Here is a 25612-nt window from a genome sequence, read left to right as displayed (position 1 = left end):
GTGTAGCTCAGCATGCGTGCAAACAGAGCAGGAAGAGGCTGAAAGGCCAAATGTTTTATTTTTTAATATTGTTTTGAGTTCACGTCTTAAAGCATTACCATTTCGCACTGAAATAGTGAAATATGTATGCCTCGTTTCTCTAATGGTTTCTAAATTGACACGTCGCATGGAAACAGCGGAACGAAGCTGTGAACTCGTGGCTGACCTCTTCAGTTTTTGGTCACACATCCTCTGGTTAATATTTGCCACGAGGTAAATAATTCTTTCCTGAAATACATTTCTCTCTCCTGCTACACGCACTGATGGATTCGGCTCCCTCCACCACTTGTCTGCTTGCCTCAGTGGAGCCCTGTGAACTTTTGCTCTCCTTGCAAGTGGTATTTAAAAATGAAGCACGGCATACCTGAAAGCGCAGACGTACTCTGGTAGCTACAGAACACTGACTCAAATACGGCATTCCAAAACCCCAGCGCTCAGCTCCAGCCCTCCTGCAGCACAGCCCTCCTCTGATTTCAGCAGTAGCACACTTGTCTGGTCCAGAGCAGTGTTCAGTGGGGAGATATGCACTGCATCCCCCTCCTCCGCTGTGAAAGCTTCTTTAATTGCACTGATGATGAAGCACCGCTCTCCAAAAATATTAATGCAATGCCAACAGATCTGGTAATTACTAATTGGTCTCTATGGTAAAGTACTGCGCAAGAAAGAAATACTCCCATTTTCAGTATAATGGGAAACTCTGCTCCCTAATCACATGAAAATTGAAAGCTACGCCTCTAAGACATCTTCCAAGCGTGCTGTCCTCAATGCAGCACTACACCAAAGGCAATGAGTTGCACTCTAGAAAGATCCTGCAACACTGAATGAAGGTAACTGAACCTGGCACAGCCCTTACAAAAACACACAGCTTATGGTTTAGAAAGAGATGGCCCCGTACCAACGCAAGCAAGAACTCATTCATTTCTCTCCATGTTTGCTCCTCAGAGCAATGCGGGTTTCCCTTGGGCACATCAAAGGCGTCGGGTTTGTTCTCTCACAACTGAGGCACGAAATCACCAGGAACAAAGTGCATCCAGTGAAACCAACGATAAGCCAGCCAGCAATCCTGTGCTGCTCCATCTGATTTACAGCTGCAACGATCTGTTTGAACTGCACGTTCTCACTACACCCATTTGCACGCCTAATGATGCAGAAAATAACCCCGTGCTATTTTCTTTTGGGAAAAGTGTGTTTGTCAGGGTGAGCTCCATGCACAGGTTCCTGCTCAAAATCAACGCGGACGGTTTATTTTCCTTTTAATAAAGCCCAGCACTTGAAGAGACATTACTTCATTCATAAATATTGTTTCAAATATTTTAAATGCCTCTAGGACAGTAGTTTAAAGATAACAGAGCAATGCAAGAACAACAGCAAACCTTATGGAAATTCTTCTCTGCTGACAGACGGAGAGCTCTGAAAACACCGAGGCTCACCGGGTCCCTCTCCACCCCGAACCCCACGAAGTTTGAACTCCCGAGCGGCCCCGTGGCCGCCGCCTCCCTCGGCAGCACGGCTCCCCGCGCGGTGCGGAGCGGTGCGGGGCGCGGAGCGGTGTCCCCCCCCTGCCCCCCCGGGGCGGCGGCGGCGGCCGGCGCGGAAGGAAGGAGGACGGGACTAATTTACCTACGGAGTCAATCTCCAGGAGGCGCTGCAAGTCGCGGATGCTGTGGATCTCGCTGTGCGCCAGCCGCTCGATCAGCTCCTGCGGGATCTCGGCCTCCTTCAAAGACACACACACACACACACCGCGGGTCAGCGCGCAGCCCCGCGCGGCGCTCCGCAGCCGGGGGGATGGGCGCGGGGTTTCCAAGAGGGCGCGGGGTGCCGCAGGGCGTTTGGACCGAGCGGAGGAAACATTCGCCCCCGGCTCTGCCGGCTGCCGGAGCGCACACACGGGGCTGCGCCACGGCTCAGCCGGGCACCTCGGCGCGGTTGGGCTCCGGTCTGTCGGGCTCGGTGCCCGCCGGAGCCGCGCCGCTTCTCCCAGGACCCCCCCGCCTCCGCCGGGAGCCCGCCCGGAGAGCCGCCCGCCGAAGTTTGCCCGAACGGGCTGAAAGTTCGCGGCGATCCCGGCTGTACCGGAGCGGGGAGGGTTATCGCAGCCCCGGGGCCGGGGAAAGTTGGAGCCGCCCCGCAGCGCCGAGCGGCGCGCACTCCCCAGCCCAAGGCACCTGTAGCGAAGCCCGAGACGCGGCCCCGCCGAGTAGCAACACCCCCCCGGAGCTTCACCTCCCGGGCTGCGCTCAGCTCGGGGCCCGCACCCACCCCGTGCCCGCACCCGTCTCGTGTCGTTCCCGCAGCGCTGCCGATGCCGCGGGGGCTGCGCGCTGCGCTGTGCGCCGCGGGGGCGGCCGCTGCCGGGCGGCTCCGCTCCCGCTCTGTTTGCAAATAACCGCAGCCCGTTTGTACCCGGGGGGCGTGAATCTCTCTATTATATATCCTATAAACATGCAGGTACGTATATACATCTATATTATTCTTTTTTTTCAAGCGCAGCCAGCAGCCCCGGAGCGGAATGCACGGTCATTCCCCGTGCCGATGGCACGCACGAAATGGCAACTTGCTTTCTGCCTCGCGGGGCTGGGGTAGGGCGGGTTCCTCCAGCCGGGCCGAGGCGCAGGGATGCCCGCGGGCCCCAGGTGGGCACAGCCGCAGCCCTTCCCCGCCCCGAGCCCCGGCTGCGGCGTCCCTCGGGCACCGAGAACGCGGCGAAGCACTCGCACCTACCTCGCAGGAGGTAAAGGACAGGTAGCCAAAACCTATCAGCAAAACGCAAGCCCAGGTCCTCATCGCGGTCTAGTGCACTTTAGATACGGAGGGAAGGCAACGCTGATGGAGAGGAGCTGCAGGCCGGCTCCTGCCGCGCAGAAATTCAGTACCATCCCTCAGGGGAAAGGCAGCGGGGTGGCTTCGGGGGTCCTCCGCATCCAGGGTGGCTCGGGGCTGCCTCGGGGCGGCGGTGCTGGAATTACGGCGCTGCCGCTGTTTGTACGTTCCCCTCCAACGGGAGCGCGGCCGCTCTCCTTTCTGCCGCTCTCGCTCGCTCCTCTTGGCTCTTAGGACTAGACCAGCCGGTACTTCTGCATATTTGCTTAGATCAGACCAAAGTGAAACCCAAGGAGTCGATCCGGAGCGCAGCCGAAACGCCCATCACCTGTGTGGGGCGGCTCGCCCCCCTGGCGGGCGGCGCTGGGTCCCGCCTCCCCCCGCGGCCGCTCCGCGCCGGGACCGCCGGAGCTCTGGATTTGCCGGCGTCTCCCCCCGCCCCGCCGGGCCGCCCTGCACCCTCTCTCCGCTTTTCCTTTTTTTCCCCTTGCAAAAAAGGGCGAAAAATCAAATTACTGATACGGATGGATACGTTTCTCCCTCTAAGAGCGGCCCGTTCAGGGGGTGAGCTTAAAAACGGGAATTAATTAATGAATAATAGCAGCGATAAATCGGAGCAATTATTGCAATATCTCTAGGGCTGCCTTGGTGCAGCTCCTTCCTCACTTTGCACGGGAGAGAAAAAAAAATATAAGAAAAAAAGGAGGAGGAAGGAAAGAAAAATAATATATATATCTATATCTGTCTCTACGCAATAAGATTTAAATCCCACGGGGAGCGGAGACGAACTGCAACTCCGGGCGGAGAGCACACTCCAGGCTCGCAGCAACCAGGCCCGTCTGCAGCGTGCGGCCGCCGGAGCGGCATTTAGCGCTGCGCGCTGCCAGGCGCCTCCCCCGCCCCTCCTCCCCGGCACCAACCCCACCGACAACAAGTCGTGGCGTGGGGGCCACCGGCAGCTGCAGCCTTGCGAGAGGGGTCTGCCCACATGCAAAAAGAGGGGGGAGAAAAGGAGGGAAGGGGAAAAAAAGAAGAAATGCAATCAAAAGCCGGAGCAGTGCCGGGGGTTGCGGGGCCCTCTGCGGCACCGGGGTGGGGGAGCTGCTGCGCAACAGCCGCCGTAACCTGACGGGATCCACCTTGTGCCCCCGCTGCTTTTTATATAAGGCGGAAGAGATCGCCATGATCGCGGAGGGCTTGGGGTTATTTTTATTTGTATGTATGTTTTTAATTGGGGGAGGCTCGCCTTTGGCAGAACGGGAGGGGCAGGGTGGCAGTGGGTTGGTTCTGCATACATATATATATATATATACACACATATACATACATGTATATATATAATTATTTTCGCAGCGCAGCCTTCGTTGCAAAGGAGAAAGCACCCCCCCCCCCCCCCCCCCCCCCCTAAATTAAAACAGGAGCGAAAGGCAGCGGGCGCCCTGCGGCAGCGACTGCGCCATGCGCGGGTGCGGGGCTCCCCACCGCGGCCGCGGAACCGCTGCGCCCCGCGACCCCCGCGGCCGGGCCGCCCCCCAACCCCGAGCAGCGGGCGGGGCGGCTCCGCTCTTCTCTCGCATCCTCCGCCCTCCCGTAGCGCCGATGCCCCCTTCTCCCCGCGCAGATTGGCACAAGGTGCTGCTGCGCCCTGACATCTCCCTGAACTCATTGTGATTTAAATAACGGCCCTTTCTCATCTAAACAAAGCATCTTAATAGCAGATGCAAAGAATTCAGCTCATCTGAAAATCCAATAGCATTTAAGTGGATTAACTGCAATAACACAACTGAGGAGTGATACTATCCTTCATGGAAGACAATAGACTGTAAATGCACAGCCAGGGAGACTTATCCTTTCATCTCTGAATTTCCTTCAGCATTTCAAAAGCGAATGCTTTCTAGAAGCCCTGGAGGGCTCTGCGCGCTGCTGCTTGGACATGCTTCTAGGAAACAACCTGTGCTTTAATGGGCACTTTGCAATTGCATAGAAGTTCCCACCAAAACAGAAGTGGCCTTTCAAGTACGTTTAATTCTCCCTCGTGATGTCATGTAGGCTTACAGGGTGGTCTGCAGGACCACAACGGGGGAAAGAAAAAGGTGGGGGTTGGAAAGGGAAAGAGATGTAAAAGATTTGGAAGCACTTGAGAAAGGAGCATGTTGTGTTTTTAAAGAAGGGAAAACGCTGAGCCAGTGTGGAGCCGTTCTCAAATGCCTTCTGATAAATGAAATGAGGAGCTCGGGGTGCCCCAGCCAGGCGATGCGGGGCACTGCGGGGCTCTCCAGCCGCCCCCACCTCCTGCACGGGGTCGGTAGCGCAGAGCAAAAAGCGACGGCTTTGGCTAAAAAAGAAAAGGAATGTCTGCTCTGCACTTATCAGTTCTGTGGGTTGAAGCGGCAGCTCTTACAGTCTGTGATGTCAGAAAAGCAATAATAAGCAAACGGTGAAATAAAGTCTGGCACCGAGTGTTTGTGTGCTCCTCTCCTTCCTTCTCCAGCCGGGCGATGTGCCCGGGGTCAGCAGTGCTGGAGCCCCCTCCGATGGTACTCCTGTATGAAAGCCATAGAGATAACTCCTGCTGTATCTGTTGTTCAAAAATCGATGCAGTTTGGGTTTTTCCTGCTCTTCCCTCTCTGGATGAGAAGCATTCTGCATCGGTGGCTCTTCTGAATCTGTCATTGCAGAGCTCAGATAAGCATCTCTCCTCTGGGTCCAGTTACACTCGGAGTAGCTTTTAACATCAGGCTGTTCATATGGATGGTTGCAAATATTCGATAATAATGCAAGATATGTAGGATCCCAAAGGACCAAGGAGTGGGGAACATGAATAAAATTCACATGGGATCTGCAGGAGGATTTATATTTGGGCTGTCTGTCTGATTATGAAACACACCACCACCTCCTTCCCTTTTGTTTCAGAGACCAGTGCAAACTTTGTGCCATGGAAGTCCAGGAGCCCTCACAGCAGTGCAAAAACATCGCAAAAGCCGACCCTGACTTCTGCATGGCACCTTCCTCCAGTCAGCAAGTCGATGGAACATGTGTGCACCAAACATGAAGGTTCCTCTTTTATGTAATACCTGTAACCACACATGTGGAGTGACGGGGTGGTATTTATAGGCTGAAAAGAAAAACCATACAATGAGTGTCAGAAAATCAGGTTTTGCACTTCTTTATTTATCTGGAAACAGCAAGCAAGATGTCTCATTTGTCTCATTTGAAGCACGCACTGCTAGAAGCCCTTCAAATGTCAGGAGTTATAATAGAATGGCACTATCATGGAGTGCTGAGGGAGGATTTTCAGGGTTTGCACAGCTCTTGGTCTGGGGGAAGGGATGCAGGCACTCCTTGACATGAAATGCAGCTTCTTCAGCAGCACCCGAGTGTTCTGTGACGCACGAGGGCAGGGTGCCCCACATTGAGCTCCCAGCACCACTTGCTGAGCTCTGTTTAGTCCATGCAGGCTCTGCTTTCAGAGACATGAGGAGCTCCAGCTGTGTGGGACCAACTCATGTTTCAGAGTGATGAGCAGTGGCTGTGAGCACAGGAAGGTGGGCAGTCAGGGCACAGCCATGGCAAGGAGGGATGCTCCCATTTCTGCAGTGTTTGGGTTGAGGGTTAGGTTGGTTTGGAAGAGCGAGCTGCTTTATTGCAGGGGCTGAATGGGGCTTGGTATGCTCTGGGGTTGTATCCTGCCACAGCAGCTGGGGATGGACTGAGAGCCACGAGTGTGTTGGCTCTGGAAAGAGACCACAAAATGCTCTCAGCATTTGAGACCCACACCGTGTCAGTGCCTCGCAGGACAACGCTGGGGATCCAAGTTTGCTTTTGACCATTTTGTTGGCCTGAGTTCAGAGAGGCACGTGCCATGGGGAGGGTTTTCTTCCCTCCTCTCGGTTGCCACCTGCCTTCAGGAACAGGCACAGAGCTGTCACAGGTGCAGTGCAGAACAGGCGGCAGTTTACAAAGCAGAGTGCTGACAGCAGGCAAACCACCTCAGTCCTGACACCTGGCCCAGAAACAGTAACAGGAAAGCTGCAAGGAGAGCAAGCAGGAGAGCTGCTGTTCCAGCACCACAAAGATTGTTTCCTCCTTTTCCAGCTCTTCCTTTTGGATCCTTGTGCCAGCTCCATCTTTCTGGCCAGGCTTTGTTTTCTTTGAAACTTTTCTTGGTGTGACTTTCCAGATGCTTTTCATGGTTGATAGTTTTCCTAAATAGATGTGAGACGCAAATCTGCTCTGGGGTTTCAGCTCAGCAGGGTGATGAGAAGGGGCTCAGAAAGATTTTACAGCGTCCCTGTAGGTGAGGAGAGAGGTGCCCATGGCCCGTGCCACCTGTGCACCTTGGCACTCGAAGCTGCAGTATTTTTGGAGTGGGTTTGCTGCCCTGTGCATGGGGCAGGGTCTGATAAAGCTGTTGCACTTGCCCCACATTGACGTCAGTGGGGATAGACCCAGCTCTCCCTGGAGAAATGCCCAGGTTTCATAGCAAAGGCAGTCAGTAACACTCCGATGCGCTCTCCCCCTGCCCTTCCTACAGAGCTGTTTGGTGCTGAGTGACATGAGCTTCACCTTCAGGGCTGAGTGGGACCAGCAGCCCTGCCAGCCTGGGTAGCAAGATACCATGATTAGGCACTGAGCAAGGGCTCCAGCATACCAGCACAGCCCGCTATTTTGCTGGGTTAGATGCAGTTTTTCCCCACTCCCCACCCCAGTGGGACAGCGGAGTTGCTGAAAGTCACAGATATCTTCTGCCCTGTGGTTAGAGCTATTAACAATGGGCCGTGCTTTGTCAGTAATGCTCAGCTCATCCAGATGAATAACTGTGAAAGTACCAGTGCAACTTAGGTTATCCCGTGCTGTAATGCAAGGAATATGCCATGGGCTCAATCTCCAGAGCGTGGTGTGCATTTATTCTCAACAATGTGGGTGTAAAACCTTTCTTTTCTGACTCAAATCAAAGCCAGTCACAGAGATTCTGTGGAGACCATCCAGGATGTAACTCAGCCATGCTAAGTACCATAAAATTGTGATATTATTCTTCATTGTTTGTAGCTTGGAAGCCTGCGGAGGCCTAGCTTGGAGCAGTCCATTTTATTAAGCCCCATCCAAACACCATCCAAACACAGTGAGATAGCTGTTCCTCCCAAGAATTCAAAGTCTCAAAGTGCAGGCCGCTCCGTTTGTGTTCTGGTATCCATGCAACCTTGTTGCTTCTACAACATTACACATTTGTCCTGTGAGGTTCCCTCCCTTACAATAAAAACTCACGAGAGTGATGCACGCGCTCTCAGCACTGCGCACACCAGAGGCTGCAGGACCCGGCCGTGCCCAAAGGACACAGGAGGTATGAAGGCTGCCCGAGTGGGATTGCTGATTTATTTTGAACTGCAGATGTTTGCAATGGCTGTGAAGTTTCCTAATTGAATTTCTGACCCTTTTCTTTTCTGTCAGAGGAACCCAGTTAATAGAGGGGAAGGAGAGGAGCAAATGGAAAGCGTGACTTTCCTTAAAAAGAAAAAGAAGAAGAAGAAAACAGGCAAAAAAGAAACTGTGCTGCAGAGTTCTGTACAATTTTTCTTTTCAATTTTTTTCTTTTCATTTTTTTTTTTTTCTTTCATCTTCTAAAAATACAGCATCCTTGTCCTCACATGGTCTCGGAGGCTGCAGACAGTTGGAAGGGCCGTGCATGAAATCTCCAGCTCGCTGCAGTGTCACCCAAAGCCCACCCTCTCTGAGCACCTCTGTCCTCTCGAGGCACTCTGCTATCACAGACCCACTGGCCGTGGTGAGCAGAGCGGAGCAAGCAGGCCGAGCAGTGGCATGCAGTGCTCAGCAGAACTGCCCACGGAACTCAATGCTCTGCAGTGCTCACCCTCAATGCTTCATGCTTATGCAGTGTCTCACTAAGAGCTGTGGGAGCTCTGTAGCCAAAAGGCACATGGTTGGACACGCAGAGGGATGTGGTGAAGGCCAGCAGCCCGTCTTGTGACCAGGGCAGGTTGTGGATGAGCAGATGGGAGCAGCTGCTTCCTAACCCAACCGATCTCTCACCTGCAGGCAAGTTTTGGTACCACCCCGCTGCTCTCCAGCAGAGATCTCCCAAGCACACAGTGGTCACATTGCTTGGCTGTGCCACTTGTGGACGTCTTAACTTGGTCAGTGACCTGTTGGCCCTGTTCCATGTACAAGGAGCCTGTTCTTGCACGTGCTATGGTGCTGGGCTACCAAGGGGACATGTGTCCCATTTATATCAAAAGTGAATTTCTCAGTTCTCACCAAAACTGAAGTGCAGAGTCGTCTTCTCCATCCTACTGAATGTAGCACTAGTTTGCCTTCCAGCATCAATTTGTGGTGCCCAGCAGTAGAGATGCAGAACACCTTCCTTGGAAACCAGTGAGAAAGGCTCTGTTAAACCAAGCGTGGGCAATGGCCCTTTAAGCATTGTCTGTTTAACTGCAGCACGATCTCTCCTGCACTCGAGTGCTTTCCATAAACAGCAAGTCATCCTGGAAGGGGAGGGAGAGGATGATAAATAATCCTGTTATTCATGCGACTGCGTTCTTTCATGAAACTGGGAAAAGGCAAAATAAAGTGGCGACTGTGAGGCTGAGAATGAAATCCAAGGCGGTGGGTTGTGTCGCTGCAGTTATTTTGGGCTAAAAGAAAATCTGAGAAGAGAAAGGTGAGCAGGAAAGGTTTTAAATTCCAAGAAGCAAGCAAAGAGACGAGGGATAAAAGAACAGCTTTTTCTGCATCCCTGTTTTGTGTCTGTGATAATACCTAGGGTCGGCTGCAGCCCTGCTGCCCGCCTCTGCAGGGAGCAGGAGATGCCAGAGCTCCAGCAAGGGGGGGGTCAGGGATGGGCAGAATCCAGGGAGAAAATCCCATGGAATAGCAGGGAAAGAGAGCAGAAACCTGTTTGCTGAGGGCCTTGGGGAATGGGCCATAATGAGCTGGGAGAGCTAATGCTCACTCTATCCAGCTTTGCCCTTTGTGCAGTTCTGCCCCTGCCCTGCCCTGCGTGTCTCGCCGTGCCCTGAGCTGGCAGCACAGAGCCCAGGCCTCCCTCCAGCCTCCTGCAGAGCCCTCACAGACAGCTGTAGGGTGGTGACATCTGAAGTCACAGCGGCTGTTTGCTGGCTGTGTGTGAGTCAGAGCCCACAGCCCAATGCCCCTTGGAAGCAGCCCCATGACACTGCTGCATCTCCAGGTACCAGCCTGGTGCTGTGCGAGTGATCTCGTGCTGGGAGAGCACACCAGTGCCTCTAAGGCTTCACACATTCAGGACAGTGGTGTGGTTTCAGGACTGGGACAAGGCTGGTCGTGTGGCAAACATCTTCAAAATGTGTCTCTTAGCCATGTGGCATCAGCCCAGTTCCTTATGAAAGCTTCCGCCGCTGTAAACAAGAAGGTCTCAGAGTGTAGGCATTGTAGAGAGAGAAAATTCCTCTCCATGTCCTACATATTTTCATATGGGGGTTAAAAAAAAAAATGGAGAACAATGTTTAAGACGTCAGGCTTCTCTGCTATCATAAACGGGGCCGGCTCCATTTAACTCCAGGCTGGTGTGTCTGTTACACCATCACTGTGCAAAGCTCCCAGCAAGGCAAATGGGAATCACACATGGTGTGATGAGAACGCTGCAGATACCTTTTGTAAGTACCGCAGAATCACATGAGCCACATGTATCTTTCCTGAGCTGCTCTGCCAAACCAGCAGGTGTTTTTTACATCAGGTCCTATATTAACACGCTCCTACGTATGTCTGGCGCATCTGCTGCGTTAATGATCCTTTGGTGCGTAATGGCTGGGAGAGTTTGTGAAGTTAAATGCCACGGGCAAGAGCCCAGCCATGGTGCATACAGTCAAATTGCTTGCACAGTTTCTGTTAGTATCACATGGCTTACTTCTCTTGCTCCTTCACTATAACTTCTTCCCTCCTCTCACTGCATTTTTTCCCTTGTTTCTGCCCATTCTTTCTCTGTTTGCGGTTTCCAGATCTCCCCAGCCTCTTTGTTTCTTCCCTCTTCTGCCACAGCTTTCCCATCTCCCTTCAGCTGCAGCAGTGCTGGATGGGGCAGCCCCACAGCAGTGGGATGTTCCCCTGGTGCCCTGATGGGGAGGGCATACCACCACTCCCACACCAGCTGCAATTCCTGACAACTGTGAAAGCAAAGAAGTGGTAGAATTTCCCAAGGGTGTCCAGAAGTTGTGTAAGTTCAGCTCCTGTTGAAGTGCGAGCTGGGAGCGTTACTGCATCAGAAGGATTTCAGAAATAGTCTTCTACCCTCCTTTGTTTGAAATTAAGATGTCAGCATTCAAACACCCATTGCCAGCGTTGTATCTGTTTCCATTGCTCATGCTTTTAGTCTCGTTGCCGTGGCCCTTCGTGGAGGTCTCACCCTTGGTCACTTGGCCTACGGTTTAGTTTTCTGCCATGCTCCGACAGCAGCGGCTCACACCAAAGCACAACAGCTGGTGGATCTCTTATTCATGGCTTAATCACTTCCCCCTGGAGGTGTGCGGTGTGCTGTGTGGTCTTACTCAGTGCTGGCTGTCTGAAGGATGCCGGGGCAGGGTCAAGCACAGCCCAGGTTCAGCCCAGCACTGAGCCCTATGACTAATGCCGAGCCTGGAGGGCTCTGTTGACGTCACCAGGATGGACCTGCTTCTTTTCCTGGCGTTCAGCAAGCACTTCATCTTTTGGAGCCTGCACTACCACACCCTTCCCATCACACGCTCACCCCAGCATCACGCTGCTCACTGCCCACTGGGTTTCCACACATCTCCTGTGACTTTCCCCAGGCCCCTCTGATCTCATAACCACATCTTCCCTGTGTCTCTGGTCCCACCCTCCACACGCGCTGGCTGTGGCACTGATGCTTTCCCATCCATTTGGAATTCCCCTGCAGCCCCTGAGCCACCCATAACTGTCATCAAAAGCTTTTCACTGGAAGAGACGCTCCGAGTTGCCTCGTGTTTCTTCTCTTGGTAGTTGTGTAACCCAAACTGGCTGTGGATTTAATTGGAAATGCCATTACTGCAGAGCAGGGCCTCAACATTCGCAGCATTTGAGCGAGATAAAATAGTGATAGGGAGCCAGATGGCTCAAGAGACTGGGAATCAGCTATGGAGTCTTTAACTTCTACATCACTGCTTCAAAATGCGGCTCTGATCCACTTTGTGGTTGCAGTCCAATTTCCAGCACATGACTGGTCATGCCAGAAAACCTTCCCCCAATGAACAGCCCCGCTCTGGCTTGAGACCTGCAGTGTGTGTGGGCACCTTGGCCTGGCCAAGCGGGCTGCACAAGTCCTGCATGGTGACAGCAGACATGCCTGCATGTGGCTGGTGCGCAGGGACATTCAGATTGCAGGAAATGTGTTTCCTTCCCTCCCAAATTGCTTTCAAGACATTCTGGGAACAACCTATCAGCCTGGTCACACCGGGACTGTAACTGATGCACCCAGCAGAAGGCTTCTCAGGGCTGAGGGACTCTGGGCCAAGGGAGCCACACCAAGAGCAAGAAGCAAGACGGTGGCATCTGGGATGTCCCCGGGATGAAACAGTTTGAGAACGAAATCTGGCCATGCTCATAGGAGCCAAAACCATGCCAGGCTAAGCAGTGATGGTTCGTTATCATGATTATTTTCTTATCTAGCTATGTATGCATTAGAAAAAAAGCAGGTGTCAGCAAAAGCGGTGATGAATTGGTACTACTGGAGCAAGAACAAAAAGCAAACCTGGGCTCCATCAGGAGAGGGGTGGCCAGCAGGGAGAGGGAGGTGATTGTCCCTTTCTACTCTGCTTTTGTGAGGCCCCATCTGAAGTCCAGGTATGGAGCCCTCAGTACAATAAACACAGAGAGCTGTTGGAGAGCCATGAAGATGATCAGGGGACTGGAGCACCTCCCCTCTGAAGACAGACAGAGGGAGCTGGGCTTGTTCAGCCTGGAGAAAAGAAGGCTATGGGGCAACCTAATTGAAGCCTTTCAGTACCTGAAGGGAGTCTATAAGCAGAAGGGGAGTCAACTATTTGAAAGGGTAAATAACAGCAGGACAAGGGAAAATAGTTTTAAGTTGAAGGAGGGAAGATTTAGGTTGGATGTTAGGGGGAAGTTCTTTACAATGAGAGTGGTGAGGTGTTGGAATGGGCTGCCCAGAGAGGCTGTGGATGTCCCATCCCTGGAGGTGATCAAGGCCAGGTTGAATGGGCCCTGGGCAACCTGGTCTAGTAAATGGGGAGGTTGGTGGCCCTGCCTGGCCTGGTTGGAGCTTCATGATCCTTGAGGTCCCTTCTAACCCAGGCCATTCTGTGATTCTGTGGTTCTGTGAATCCAGCCTTGCAGGTTTCCTTTACCAAAGCCATGAATGATAGCACATCCATCTCCTTGCTGGTGAAGCCTGTGCTCTATGTGAAGACAACAGAGCAAACAGCTTGACTGGTTTTCCTTGCAAGGCCTCTTGGCTTGTGCTGGGCTCTGTGTTGTCCCTCCTCAGCCACACTCACTTAAGCTGCTCTCTCCCAAGCTTCACTTGCCCCATCTGGAAAGCTGCCCAGACGTTCCCTCCCCAGATTTAGGGCCAAGACCCAAACAGCAGAGTCAGGCTCATTTCTTGGTTGTGCCCCTGGGCTCCCTGCAGGAACCCTTCATGCCTTCCCCCTTGTTTTGGCTGCAGACTGTCCCCAGTTCCCCGGGTACCCCTGGCTGGTGGCTGTGTGCTGCCAGTGCTGCCCTGGCACCCAACCCACCCCACGCCCATGGCCCTGGGGCTCTGCTTCATCCCATGAGCAGTTGTTTGGTTTATGTTCGCCTATCAGGCTGTGACCTTGAACTGGCTTCTCCCTTTAAATTCCTCCCACTTGGCTCTGCCCACACTGTCCACAAAGCCTTGCAAAGAAATGCAACTTGGAAGAAAAAACATATCCAAGAAGAAAAAAAGAAATAAAACTTCCACAACAAAATGTCCTTCCCTCTGCCGGCTGCACCGCCTGGCTGTGGTGCTCTCACTGCTCCCCCCATTTGGATGCAGGGTCTGTGCACCTCTGCTCTCTTGGCTCTGCATTCATCAGCAGCCACTGCACAGCCAGACACAGAGCACCCACAGAGTGTCCCCATCCACTGGGCTCATCCCAGCTCTGAAGGCTGCCCAGTGTCACCACACTCCTGCAAAAATGTGCTTGCATTGCTCTTATGGCACTTATCTGCCTTGTATCCCACAGCACTCCTATGGCATCTGCATTTATCCTTGTGTATCCTTGTGTCCTACCTCTGTCAGTAGCTGCATTTACCCCCGAGGGTGGCCCCGAGGTATTCTTCTCCACTGTAAAGAGGCAAAGAACCCCCCATCCAGTCTGATCTGATTGATAGATAGATAGAAAGAGAGATAGATAGATAGACAGATAGATAGGGTTGTCCATGCAGAGTGGCAGCTCCACGTGTGTGGATAGCTTTGTATTTGCCCTTGTGATTTCATGCCAAAAACATTTGCAAGTTCAGCTTGCTGCTTGATTCCTCTCCCATTCTCCCCAGCTACTCCTGGGCCCCGATGAACTCACCCCGTGTTTATCCCAGCTTCATCTCCCCTTGCCCTCCCTCCTTAATGGTCAGATTTTGGCTGCAGGCTCCAGGCAGGACTTTCAGGACGATGAAAACAAGCGATGCCATACACAGGGCTGTTCTCGCTCTTCCCCTCAGCCTCTATTTTCAGCAGCTACTTTGGGATGATAAATAATTTACAGCGAGGCTTGGCACAGCAATGGTTAAAGGGACAAAGCCGTGCTGACGCAGGAGCCTTCTGGACAGAAGCGGTTTTATAAAGTCCCATAAAGTGCTATTTTTTTTCTTTAGGAAAGGAGTGGATTTTTATTTTTAATTTTTTTAACTGTTGTGAGAAGAGGAATGTTTCTTTTTTAGCCAATTCCACATACTTTTTGTTATAGGAGAAGATGCGGTCTGAGGGTTTTAGCAGAGGCTAAAACAGGGGAGAACTGGATCTATTTTGGTGGCGTATCAAGTGGGTAGGGAACAATCAGAAGCGCTGCACTACAGACCAGCCCTGCTCTGCAGACAGCCCTCCCCTACCTGCACAGTGCCTGCGGGGCTGCACTGCTGGGGGTCAGCGTGCAGATTCCATCTAGTTTCCCCATTTGGATGAAATCCATTCCTTTAATCCTGCCCTCGTGGGAGCTGAGGTTTCGCGTGCTGTTGTTTTTGTGTTGAAGCAAAGCATTCTGATCACAGAGGTTACTTTCAGGAGCCACGGAGCTCTTCCCGTCACAGTCAGCATCCTCTCTGCCTGGTGAGAGGCGATGCTGGTTTTTGGGATGCGTGGTGCTACAGACACAATGAAGGCAGTGAGGCACTGTCAGAAGATGCCCAAATAGGTGGAGGTGCCCCAAGGTCAGGCAATGGGATCTGAGCATGTGATGGAGCTGTAGGTGTCCCACAGGGAGGGGGACAGATGGCCTTTAAAGGTTCAACTGGAACAGTTCTATGACTTTGCAACACACAGTGGTCCTATTGCTTTAGGTACCCACCCAGCATTGCCTGTAGTGATGGGTGGGATGAGATTAAAACAAGAGGGCAGAATTTTTAAGGTTGATCTGCCGATGCCAAAGGATTGTCTTTGAAAATAGCACAAGGAGAGTTCTCATTGGTTACATTCTCTCTTACAACAGCCTCCTTCCATACATCGCTGTGTGCCCTGCGGACATCAGCACACGTGTGGGGCTTTCACAGCACGGTGGGTTTCTGGAGGGACACACAGAGCTTTTCTTCAGGACTCTGAAAGAAACCCCCTCTGGGTTTGTACTCCTGCACAGCGGATGGTTGAATTAGAAGATCATCAAGGTAAGAAAAGACCGCTCAGATCAGCAAGGGCAGCCCCAACCCATCTCCATCGTACCCACAAGTCCATGTCTCTCAGTGCCGCACCTGCCCTTCTCAGCAGCCATGGGAAACATCTCCCCTTTTGGTGGCTACTGGGAATGAAGCACTGATTGTCACCGAGGAGCAGCTCGCAATTTGCACTGAAAACTTTTGCACTAAATGGAGATTCTCTGACAAACAACTCAGGCAGAATGACCTTTTGGACTGCAAACAAACTGCGACGAACGTGGGCTTTTTTCGACGAGGATTTTCGTATGACATTATGAGTCCTGATGGGAGATTAGCGAGAGCGGCTCATTATCAATGTGTGGAGCATCGCAGAGGAAGGCTTGGAGCTTTGAGAGATCTTCAAAACAACCACCCGATGCCAATAAGCAATTTGAGATACAAATAGAGCCAAAAAGCAGAAACCGTGGGCTCAAGTCAGCGCTGATGTAACTCCTTATTCCCCCAAGACTGAATTTGCCTTAGGAAAGTCAAGCTGGGGAGAGGATTAACTTCTAAGAAACTCAGACTGAACGAATTATGGCAATTAATTGGTGGGGTCAGCAACGAAATCATCGCAGAGGAAAAGAGGATTCATTGCTGAGGGGCAAGGTGGTGAGGCAGGGGTCGGTGAATGACCTTTCCAGCCACCAAAGCAGACCAAATATGCTTTGCCACTGCCCACTGCTTTTCAGTGTGTGTGCATGTAACGTTTGGAAAACAAGGCCCTGTCTGTCTCTGCTGAAACAGAAGCAACAAAATAATGCTGCTTGTTAGGGAAATGCCAAAACATGGAAAGATAATTGAAACATTCAGGCTGTGGATAAAGGCAATAAATCCTGACAGCACAGTGCTATCTCAGGTGGGAGTCACCTGCTGGCCCAGCTCTGGCCACTGCCCCAGTCCCTGGTCTGACTTTATCTGCAGTGCTTTGCCCAAGGCCATGACCCCGTGTGGTGCAGAAAGGGATGTGCTTGTTGAAGCAGGGAGATCTGCATCCCTCCTGCTGCCTTCTGTCCTTCCTGGAGCAGTTCTGTGCTCTGTGCAGGTGCAGGGATGTGACTGCAGGTGAAATGGAGCCCATTGGTTGCGTGCATGAGGATGCTGCCATAGGCACGGGGCTGCAGTGCTGCTCCTGTACATGCAGCTCACGCGGTGCTTCCAGTGCTTACTGGTGCCTGGGAATCTCCAGTGACTCTGAAATTGTCTTCACACGAATACATTTAGAATGAGGGAACCCCAGAACTCAGCTACATGGTTGGTGATATAAAAGAAGACACAGATTTTCCTTCTAGTTTTATGTGTCATTGAAACTTGAGCAATAGAGGGGAAAACCCCAGTTTCCCTGGGGGGAAAAAAGAATAAGAAGAAAAAAAGAAACAAGCCTGCGAACAAAATTAGGATCCCTGAGTCTTCTGCTTATTACATGGCAACTGAGGTATGCGATGCTGCAGAGCTGCTGGCAGGTGGCCTAGCCCTGCTCTCACAGGAGCCCATGAGGAGCTATGGGAGTCCAAAGGGAATCTGTGAGTTCTGCTGGGGGAATCACCCCATTCCTCCTTCACTGCAGCCTGGGACAGGACCTGCTTTTTGCACGGTGCAGGTTCAGGTCCTGCCACACAGCACTGCAACTTGAGGCCTTCAGGCATCGCTGTGAAACCCCTCAGCTTGCTGTGTGAGTGCTGCCCTGCTCGCAATCACCTCTCTTTGGCAGAATGCAGCCATTTCTTTTTCTCTGTCATTGCAGTTGTTCTGCAAGTGAGAACTCAGAGTGGACGTGTGGATCAGATGGCACCGGATGGTTTCAGCATGAATCACACTGCCTCTGGAACCAACATTCCCATAACCTAAATCTATCATAAAGAACATAAACCACATCAGACGCCCGTTCTCGGATACTAATTTGCTAAGACTTTGGAAATCTCTTATATTAAACAGATCATCTCTTTATAGGAGAAGCTGCCCTCATTACACAAAGGGAGGAAAGGGACCATCTTCCATCAGAGAAGGCTGTTTAAGTTTTCCCAGCTTCCTAAAAACCATTGTCTTGTAAACTGAGCATTCCTCCACTGCCCCGTAGACACAACAGTCCCTGTCCCGGCGCGGTGCAGGCCAGCTGCGGGCTGCCAGAGCCCTGACTGCGGGCACAGCATCCTAAGGGGCTGCAACCCTGGGTTTGGGATGTCCCTGACACACTGCTGTGCTCTGGGGCTGCAGGGTGCTGCCAGAAATGGGTCTGCCTGGGTATTTGAGGTTTTCTAACGATCCAACTGCAAATAGCAGCGAAGTGTCAGCCCCTAACACAGTGTCACAGCACCAGCAGCCGTGATTCCCACCAGTGGATGAGGCACAGGTCCCTGTTTGTGTCTGCGCTGTGCTGCATGCAGCCGCCCAGCCTTATACCCACACATTGCAGAAGGTGCTTCTTCCCAAAGGCGCTGCATTACCAAAGGCACCAAGTCACGGAGCAAAACCATTGTTACAAATATCATTTGAAGTTAATCTTAATAAAATCCACGGTAAATATTTATGCGCACTACAAAAGTGGCTGGATGTGTTTACAGTTTGACATTGTTGGAGAGAGGATTCCATGTAGATTAGTCAGCTAATCTGCTGTAATCTGCTTAAAAAGCATCAAAAGGGGTTTCTTTCACTCAATCGTGTTAGCTCTATGCACACAGTGACTTCAGATACAGAATGGACTCAGACACAGAGGACATTTACCCTCAGGCACTGCTTGCAGCACAGCCACATCTCCTCCTTCCCCCAGAGCCATTCTGAGGGGCTTGAATGCAACTGGAACGTGTTGGGCTCCTCTGCTCCATGTCCTTACTGTGGTGTTTGAGCAGCACCGCTGAGGATACGCTTCTCTTTGGGGAGGCACCTGTGAGGGCTTTGCACAGAAATGGGCCTTCCTGAGTCAATGGTTTTGGCGGTGGAGGTCCCTGTGCACTGGTGTCAGTGGGGAGAACACGCTGCTGGTTTTCTTCATGTTTCTGAATGCTGGAATGGATGGAAGTCACCTCCTATTCTTTACCCACCTCTCAACTTTGCCCACAAGGAAATGGCAGCTCACGACACAAGGAGGCTTTTGGTTGTCAGCACAGTTCCAGCAGCTCTCTGGCTGCCCAGGTCCCCATGTTCCCCACGGAAAGGGCTGTAGGGCTCTGGCTTGGGCCTTCACCAGCCCTGCTTGCTGCTTGCAGGCCCCAGATCCTGCACCTCCATTTTCTCCTGAATTTTCATCCCCCGGGTGTCAGCGGATCATTTCAGTGTGGGTCCCTCTGAATAAAACATTCATTTGCAGTCCTTCCCCCCCGCCCTCAGCGAGGCCTTCCCGAGCTGAATGCGGTGGCTCAGCTCCAGCGCGCACAGCTGCCGTCACTGCTGCAATTCTTTCGCCTTGAGAAAAAGCATATACAATTTAATATGCTCCTGGCACAACAGCTTTTCTGTAGCGGAGGAGGCGGGTTTGTTTATGGCTATTTTGATAGGGCGGCTTTCATCCGGACACAGGTTGTGCCGCATCTCCCGCCTGCACAAGGCTGCCTTTGTGGGTGCTCGCCTCATGGGCGGCACCGGGACCTTCTGCCCCGGAAGGCGGCTGTAAAAGCCCTGCTCACTTCGGTCTGCATTTCTCTTACTTCTCTAAAAGCTAAACCCCAGGCTGAGCACCAGAACAAAAGGCAATAGGAGAGGGTGTGATGTGTGATGGTGCATGGTATACACATCCAGGACAGGAGCCATTTCATGGCAGAGCAGCCCACTGGACATCAGCAAATGGGGCTGGTGTTGCTGCCAGCAGGAGCTGCAAGGGCTGGAGCAGGGCCTTCCCCGGTGCAGCTATCGGCACCAACACACACAGATTCCCCTCCAGCAGCGGTTCCTGCTGCCATCACTGTGTTAGGCTGAGGGTGATGCGTGGCCAAGCATCGCTGGGCTCAGGGAGCACCTCCAGGTGGGAGAGTCCCAACCCAAGAGCCCACAGTCTGCAACCGCAGCTGCACAGCTCTGGCAAATTGCTTGAGCTGCCCCTGGATGGGAAGGAGAAACGGCCTGTAGTGTTTCTCAGCTGTTAACGTCTGTTCTCTCTCTCTGCCGCAGTGGAAATAAATGGTGGGAGGGCTCAGCCTGCACTAATTCATGGCCATGCTCGAGCTGAGGCCTCTGCTACTCTGTGCGCATAACACAACTGTGAAAGTGAGAGCCGCCAGAAACACGGCCCATCATCAGATTATCTTAAACACATGGTAACGAAACAGAGTCACTCTGTAGCGTACAAATTCCACACATGTGGAGGAATGTAAAGCAGCTATTGTGCCCCCACTTTGCGGATCCATTTCACTGTTTTTCCAGTTTATCTGGAAAATACATACTGCATGGTACTGTACGTCGTATTTCACTGCTATGCACCATGATGTCTTCTAATTGAACAATCGCCATGCTTGTAGTCTAAGGGCGATACAAAAGTGCTTTCAAACAATAACAATGCATTGTCTGTATAAAGAGGATAGGGAGTAGCCGCTTCCCAGAAAGGCTTGATTTCCCCAGAGCCAGCAGCATGAACATCCAGAGAGCCAGGAACTGCAGGCAGAGCTGAGATCGTCCCTCATCATCAGCCTGCATGCCCAACAGGCAGCTCTGACCGAGCCTGGCGCGGGCTGGCAGCACTCACCCAGCACTCCCACCACAAGGGGCTCGGCCAAGGGGCACTTCCTTGGCAAATAGAGCCTTTGGGATGTGACCCTGAGACGTGAAGGGAGGGAGCACCGCTGGAGCAGCGCAGCTACCAGAGATCGCGCAGGAGTGCAGCATCTGCCAATTCACTCAGCGCTGCTGGCCGGCGGAGCAGCATGGCACGCCGCTGTTCCATGTTTGGAGACAGTTTATACTGGAATAGGAGCAGTCTTTTTTGGTAAAATGATTATTTTTCTTTTTCCTCCATGAGAATTCACGGCTCCTTAAAGAGAACTCCTCACGCTTGCACAAGGGCTGGACAACGGGAGTGTTGCAGCTTGGCCGTGTGCAGCAGATCCTCTGTACTACTATTGCAGAGAACGACATGAAAACAAGGATTAAAACAGGGCCAGGAGGGGTGGGAGCCCTCAGAGCAACAACAGTCACCATTGCACCCTGAGATCGGACCGGGTAAACCCAGTGAGACATTCACACTCTACTTTGTGCTCCCTGGCAGAGCGCAGCCTCTTTTCTAAAAGCTGCATCCAGATTTTTAGGGCTCAAAAGAATCACTCTGGTATTGGAGTCGGATCAAGCACAAAAAACATCCTCAGCCTTGACAAAAATACCAGATGGCTGCAGATGCCAGCTCCTCTGGCCAGGCAGCTTTGTCAGAGGAAAGGCCAGCTCGTTGTGCAAGCTGCATCCCCGACACAGCCCTGCTGGCAGCACTGCCTGCACAGAAACCCTGTGAGAGGAGCATCAGAGCAGCGTGTTCCCGTAAGGTCTGCTTTGTGAGGCTGTGCCATGCTCCTACCGTCCGTGTTCCCTTTCTGCAGGCGGCAATGGGAGCTGCAGGAGCCACTCTGGCTGTGAAAACACCCTTCTGAGCTTCCCAGAGCATGAGAAGGGGGGAAATGAACTGCAGGCAGAGTTGCCAAATCAGTGGAAACAAATCTGAAAAACATGCCTGGGCGTGTTAGGTAGTTCTGACTCTAAACGGTGAACTCAAAAAGATCCAGTGTGGCTTCTGTGCTCAGAGGGTCAGCAGTGCCACACCAAGTCAGCGCCCTCCTGCTCTGCAGCCGCATGCACGTGGCACGGAGATGCACCACAGGGAGCTCAGGCTCTTCTCAAGGCCATCATCATGGCTTTGTCTCTGCTCAGTATCACCTCTCTGCTGCTACACCGAAATGTGCACAAGGGATGAATGCGATCTCTTAGACAGATCAGCGAAAGGATTTCTGAACCATTTGGAGCTTCAGAGCCACGTGTTGTTGTGAACCTTCACCCTCTGTGCATGGCTCCATTTCCGTAGATCACTGACTGCAAGAACAACAGAACAGCCAGCATGCATCAGTGTTGCTTTGTTCTCTGCTCGCTGCTTTCCACCAGCACCCAAATGGGCATCGTAAGGTCAACCTGTGTCTGCCTGGGGAGCAGGGCATCGCAGGGCTGACACCACTGCACAACTGTGGGCACTCATTGCCACAAAGGGGTAGGAATGCTGGAGCTGCATGCAGCCATCTGCTGCACACACCAAAATGCGGTCAGCCAAACGGGTCTTGTAAAAAAACCTGGAGGTGCAATTAGTTTCTATTAAAAAGAAAGTCTTGCCTTTCGTCTTGGAGTCCTAAAATGGCTGCGAGACGATTAAAAACCAACCCAAAAAAAGGAAGACAACGAGGAGTGGTGAGATGCCCTTTTTGGGGAGCGTGGGCTGGTAATGTCCATCTGGAAGGACCTCAGAGAGAGTGGTCACTTTTGATTGCTACATAACGTGAGTAATCTCTGGGAAGATGAGTCCTTCCCGCCTGAATCACAGCAAAGGGGGAAAATAACACACTCCAGAAACAGCAAGCTGTCAGCCCCGCTGCTGGGAGCCACCCACATGCCCTGCCCGGAGCCCAGCAGGACCACAGCACCTCCATTGGGGCCACCCAGAGCCCGGAGTGCCCGCAGGTGGAGGCACTGAATGTGCTGTGCTGAGTGCTGCTCCTCAGCAAGCCATCACCGCCAGCCCTTCAGCCCAAATGCGGCAACATGAGGAGCTGAGAGACACCACAAATCCCTGCTTCCTCCTGTAGATACATATGGGTACATTGAAACACAAGCTTTTTGTTTTCTTCATGCCCAGAACTCCATTTTGGTTTCCATTCCTACACACAGAGCGCTGGGATTCTTGGTCTATTTCTTGTCCCTTTGCATCTGATTATTATTATCAGCAGAGTTCAGAGTGTGACAGGCAGATTTGAAGTAGAACATAACTTCTATTCATGCAGAATTCCAGTATTAATGAACCCACAATGGTCACATATAACGTAGAAGAATTTTATTCATACTGTAATTCTATCCCATCATCCACTGCAAATATTACAGTTATCCTTAAAATGTCATAGAAGATCATTTTGTTCCACGTAAAGCACAGGAAGGCTGGCGCCAAACGGCCACACTTCTCTTGAATTTACTCAGATGTATTTTCATGACCTGTAAAGGCTTAAAGCAAAGGTCTGTGTGGGTGCTCAAGTGACTTCTAAGCGGTGAGGCTAATAATCCGGGGAGTAACAATGAATGTATCCTGTAGATTATGCAGAACACTCACCATTTTTGTTACGAATACAACAGAAATGCAATAGGTTACATAACATCCACGAGTGACCTTTAAAAACATGTCTTAAAAGCAGCACAAGAGAGTACAAAAACAGTGAAAGAAAGAATCAAACGCACGCACACGTTCATTGATAGATAGAATGGGCACCTGCCCGCGTAAATGCGTGTCATGAAGCTGCAAGGTTGAGAAATGTGAATAGTTGTTCGTTAATAACACATGCAAGAAGCATAAGGTCATCATAATAAACAGTAGCAACTAAGATACACTGTCAGGGCCGCTGGAAATACGCTGAAATAAATTAAGCACCTTGGAGCGATGAGAGGACTCTGAGTGCAGCCCAGGAGCTCTTTCCCACCGCAGTGGCAGCGCTGGGCACTGCCATGAGAGCCTTCTGCTGGGAGGCAGCAGGAAAGCGCCAGGTGAGCTTCGTTAACTCCAAACTACACGTCAGCACGGGTAATTGTAGACAAGTTCTTAACTAACACCTACAGCTTCAGAAGGAAGATTGCTGCCTGGTTTCATTATACAACCTTTGGCGTGTAAGAAGTATGGGAAGTTCCTATTTACTCAGAGTTAGTGCTACCGTAAAGAAGAAAGACAGTTTTGCTGCAACTAAAAGGTAAGCAGTGCTATTTAGGGTAGCGGAGATGCAGAGATTTGCAGCGGTCAGCACAGGAAACTTCACCTTCAAAGGAAAAGCTTCCCCAGAGAATAATTTGTATGATCCCAACCTGGAGGGCTGCACAGCAGAGCAAGGTCTGGCTCTGCAGAAGCTCTGCTCGATACCCACATCTGCACAGAGCAGCAAGAGCTGCCAGCAAGGCTGCAGGCACACAGAGCTTGCTGCAGCTCCTGGTGCCTTTTGTTCTGCCGTGCACGTCTGCTGCAGGAGGCAGCATTTTGGAGCATGCATTTGGCTGGTCGCACACTAAAAAAAAGGCATCTGAATTGAACTAAATGGACTTTGTATGAAAGAGTCCTATCAAACTGCTGCTTTACACCTGCCACCATCTCCTGAGCATTCTGTATGCTACTCAGAGAAGCAGCTGAGGACACTCTGGTGCAGATAAATACGATTCAAAGCACACTTAGTTCAGTGAAGACGTTCTCAGTGAGTTTTAAGGAATCTGATGTGAACCCTCATGTAAAAAAGGGAGAACTCAGATAACATCAGTCCTGAAGGCTCCACCCTACATCGGACAAAACGCTGCCTCTTGGACTCCTCACCCATAGGCCCGGAGCAGACTGTTTGCCTTAGCATCTCCTCAGAGCTACAAAGCAGACCCCAAAGGGCCGCTAACACAGCGGAGTAATGGCCCCTGCTTCTAAACCACAAAGTGACTCAGAAGTTCTACTTTCCCTCAGCTTACTGGAATGATCAAAATCTTTCTCTAATCGTCCCTCTTTAATTGCAGAACTGCTACTGACCACATGGATTTTGGAAGCCTTCAGTCCCTGACCAGTGAGAAGTCTGTTAGGAGAGACAGGCAGAGGGACATCGCTTTATCAGAGAAGCTTGACAAAAGGTGAGTAAGACTGACTTTAAGAATAGGTGTAAGATAATGAGGGAAAGAGACGTTCATCTGTAGTTTAAATAGTTAAAAACACAGTTTTATCTGTACGATCCAACAACAGGTAAAAATCTCGCCTGCAAGCCAAAAGCCTGCTCTTCCCTGAGCACTTTCCCAAAGCTAGTCTTATCCAAACAGTTGTCTTCTTTCTTAAATGGTACATAAGATTTGAACTGACATCCAGTGCGTGACATAACAGAAAAAATACACATGAAATGCACACCTTTTATTTTTTCTTGATAAAGCCATGGAGCTGCACAGAGCTAATGTAAGTGCACGAGGTCAAACAAAGGCAGCTTTCCAGAAGGAATCATTTAGACAGTGAGAGAGATGAAGCTGTTGTATCTCTGAATGTTTCTCTTGAGGATCTCGGAGCAGGGGCCCAGCACTCGTTCGAAGCGGGGCCGGTCGAGCTTCACACATTTCAGGGGCCCACGTGCCACCACCGTCGCAGCCCGGGGCCGGTTGAGCAGCAGTGCTATCTCACCTGGAGATGGGGACAAACACACCATCACACCTCCTCTCCTTCGGAGGGTGCATATTGAGGCCACCGTGCAGTTGCTTTGGTTGTAGAACACAGCCCTTTATGTTATCCTGATAGACACTTTACATAATTCTGTTGACAGTACAAATGCATTACACATGCATAATGCATGCGTGTAAAATGCTTTTGAAAACAAATGCATTCAGACTGTTTTGCTGATTCTGGATCTGTCTCCTGTCAGCCACATTGCTGTAAACTGAGGAATAGTTTCAGCTTCCATGCTATCTCTCAGTACTGCTGAAAGTGGAAGCTGACATAGGCACAACCCCTTGTTTGTTAAAGACTGGAACACTAATTAACACACCAATTACTCCATGCAATTCCAGTTGCTATTTTTCCAAGCCACATTTACGCTGAATTTTCTTACCAAAATAATCTGATGGTCCAAGCCTTCCCACCTCCACGTACTCCTCGTTATCAGACCTGCGCTGCAGAACAGAGGCTGTACCCTGGGAACAGAGGAGCAGAGGGGCT

General features: G+C 51.5%; 2 protein-coding genes and 1 long non-coding RNA gene across 10 annotated transcripts in view; 1 reads left to right on the top strand and 2 right to left on the bottom strand.

Moving 5' to 3' along the window:
* PDGFA (platelet derived growth factor subunit A) overlaps positions 1–3690 on the bottom strand; it is a 33786-nt gene extending 30096 nt beyond the window's left edge. For all 8 annotated transcript variants that reach the window (XR_011905280.1, XR_011905277.1, XR_011905278.1 and 5 more), the window contains exons 1-2: positions 2764–3690; positions 1660–1756 (exon numbers count right to left, since the gene is read on the bottom strand). Coding sequence is in view for 4 of the 8 variants with exons in the window: in XM_072349206.1 (XP_072205307.1) it covers positions 1660–1756; positions 2764–2826 (160 nt within the window). In the remaining 4 variants the exon portion in view is untranslated. The remainder of the gene's footprint in view (positions 1–1659; positions 1757–2763) is intronic.
* On the top strand, positions 2363–9480 carry LOC140258689 (uncharacterized). The gene is made up of 3 exons (XR_011905281.1): positions 2363–2490; positions 5776–5916; positions 8493–9480. It is a non-coding gene; the product is annotated as an uncharacterized lncRNA (long non-coding RNA).
* A 13243-nt stretch (positions 9481–22723) lies between these two features.
* Positions 22724–25612, bottom strand: part of PRKAR1B (protein kinase cAMP-dependent type I regulatory subunit beta) — an 87105-nt gene continuing 84216 nt past the window's right edge. Inside the window, exons 10-11 of the mRNA XM_072348862.1 lie at positions 25506–25587; positions 22724–25081 (exon numbers count right to left, since the gene is read on the bottom strand). Coding sequence (XP_072204963.1) covers positions 24909–25081; positions 25506–25587 — 255 coding nt within the window. The 3' untranslated portion in view covers positions 22724–24908. The remainder of the gene's footprint in view (positions 25082–25505; positions 25588–25612) is intronic.

This window comes from Excalfactoria chinensis, chromosome 14 (genome assembly GCF_039878825.1).
Source record: "Excalfactoria chinensis isolate bCotChi1 chromosome 14, bCotChi1.hap2, whole genome shotgun sequence".
NCBI lineage: Eukaryota > Metazoa > Chordata > Aves > Galliformes > Phasianidae > Excalfactoria > Excalfactoria chinensis.
The sequence above is the reverse complement of the archived record's forward strand: the minus strand, read 5'-3'. Positions and strand labels throughout refer to the sequence as shown.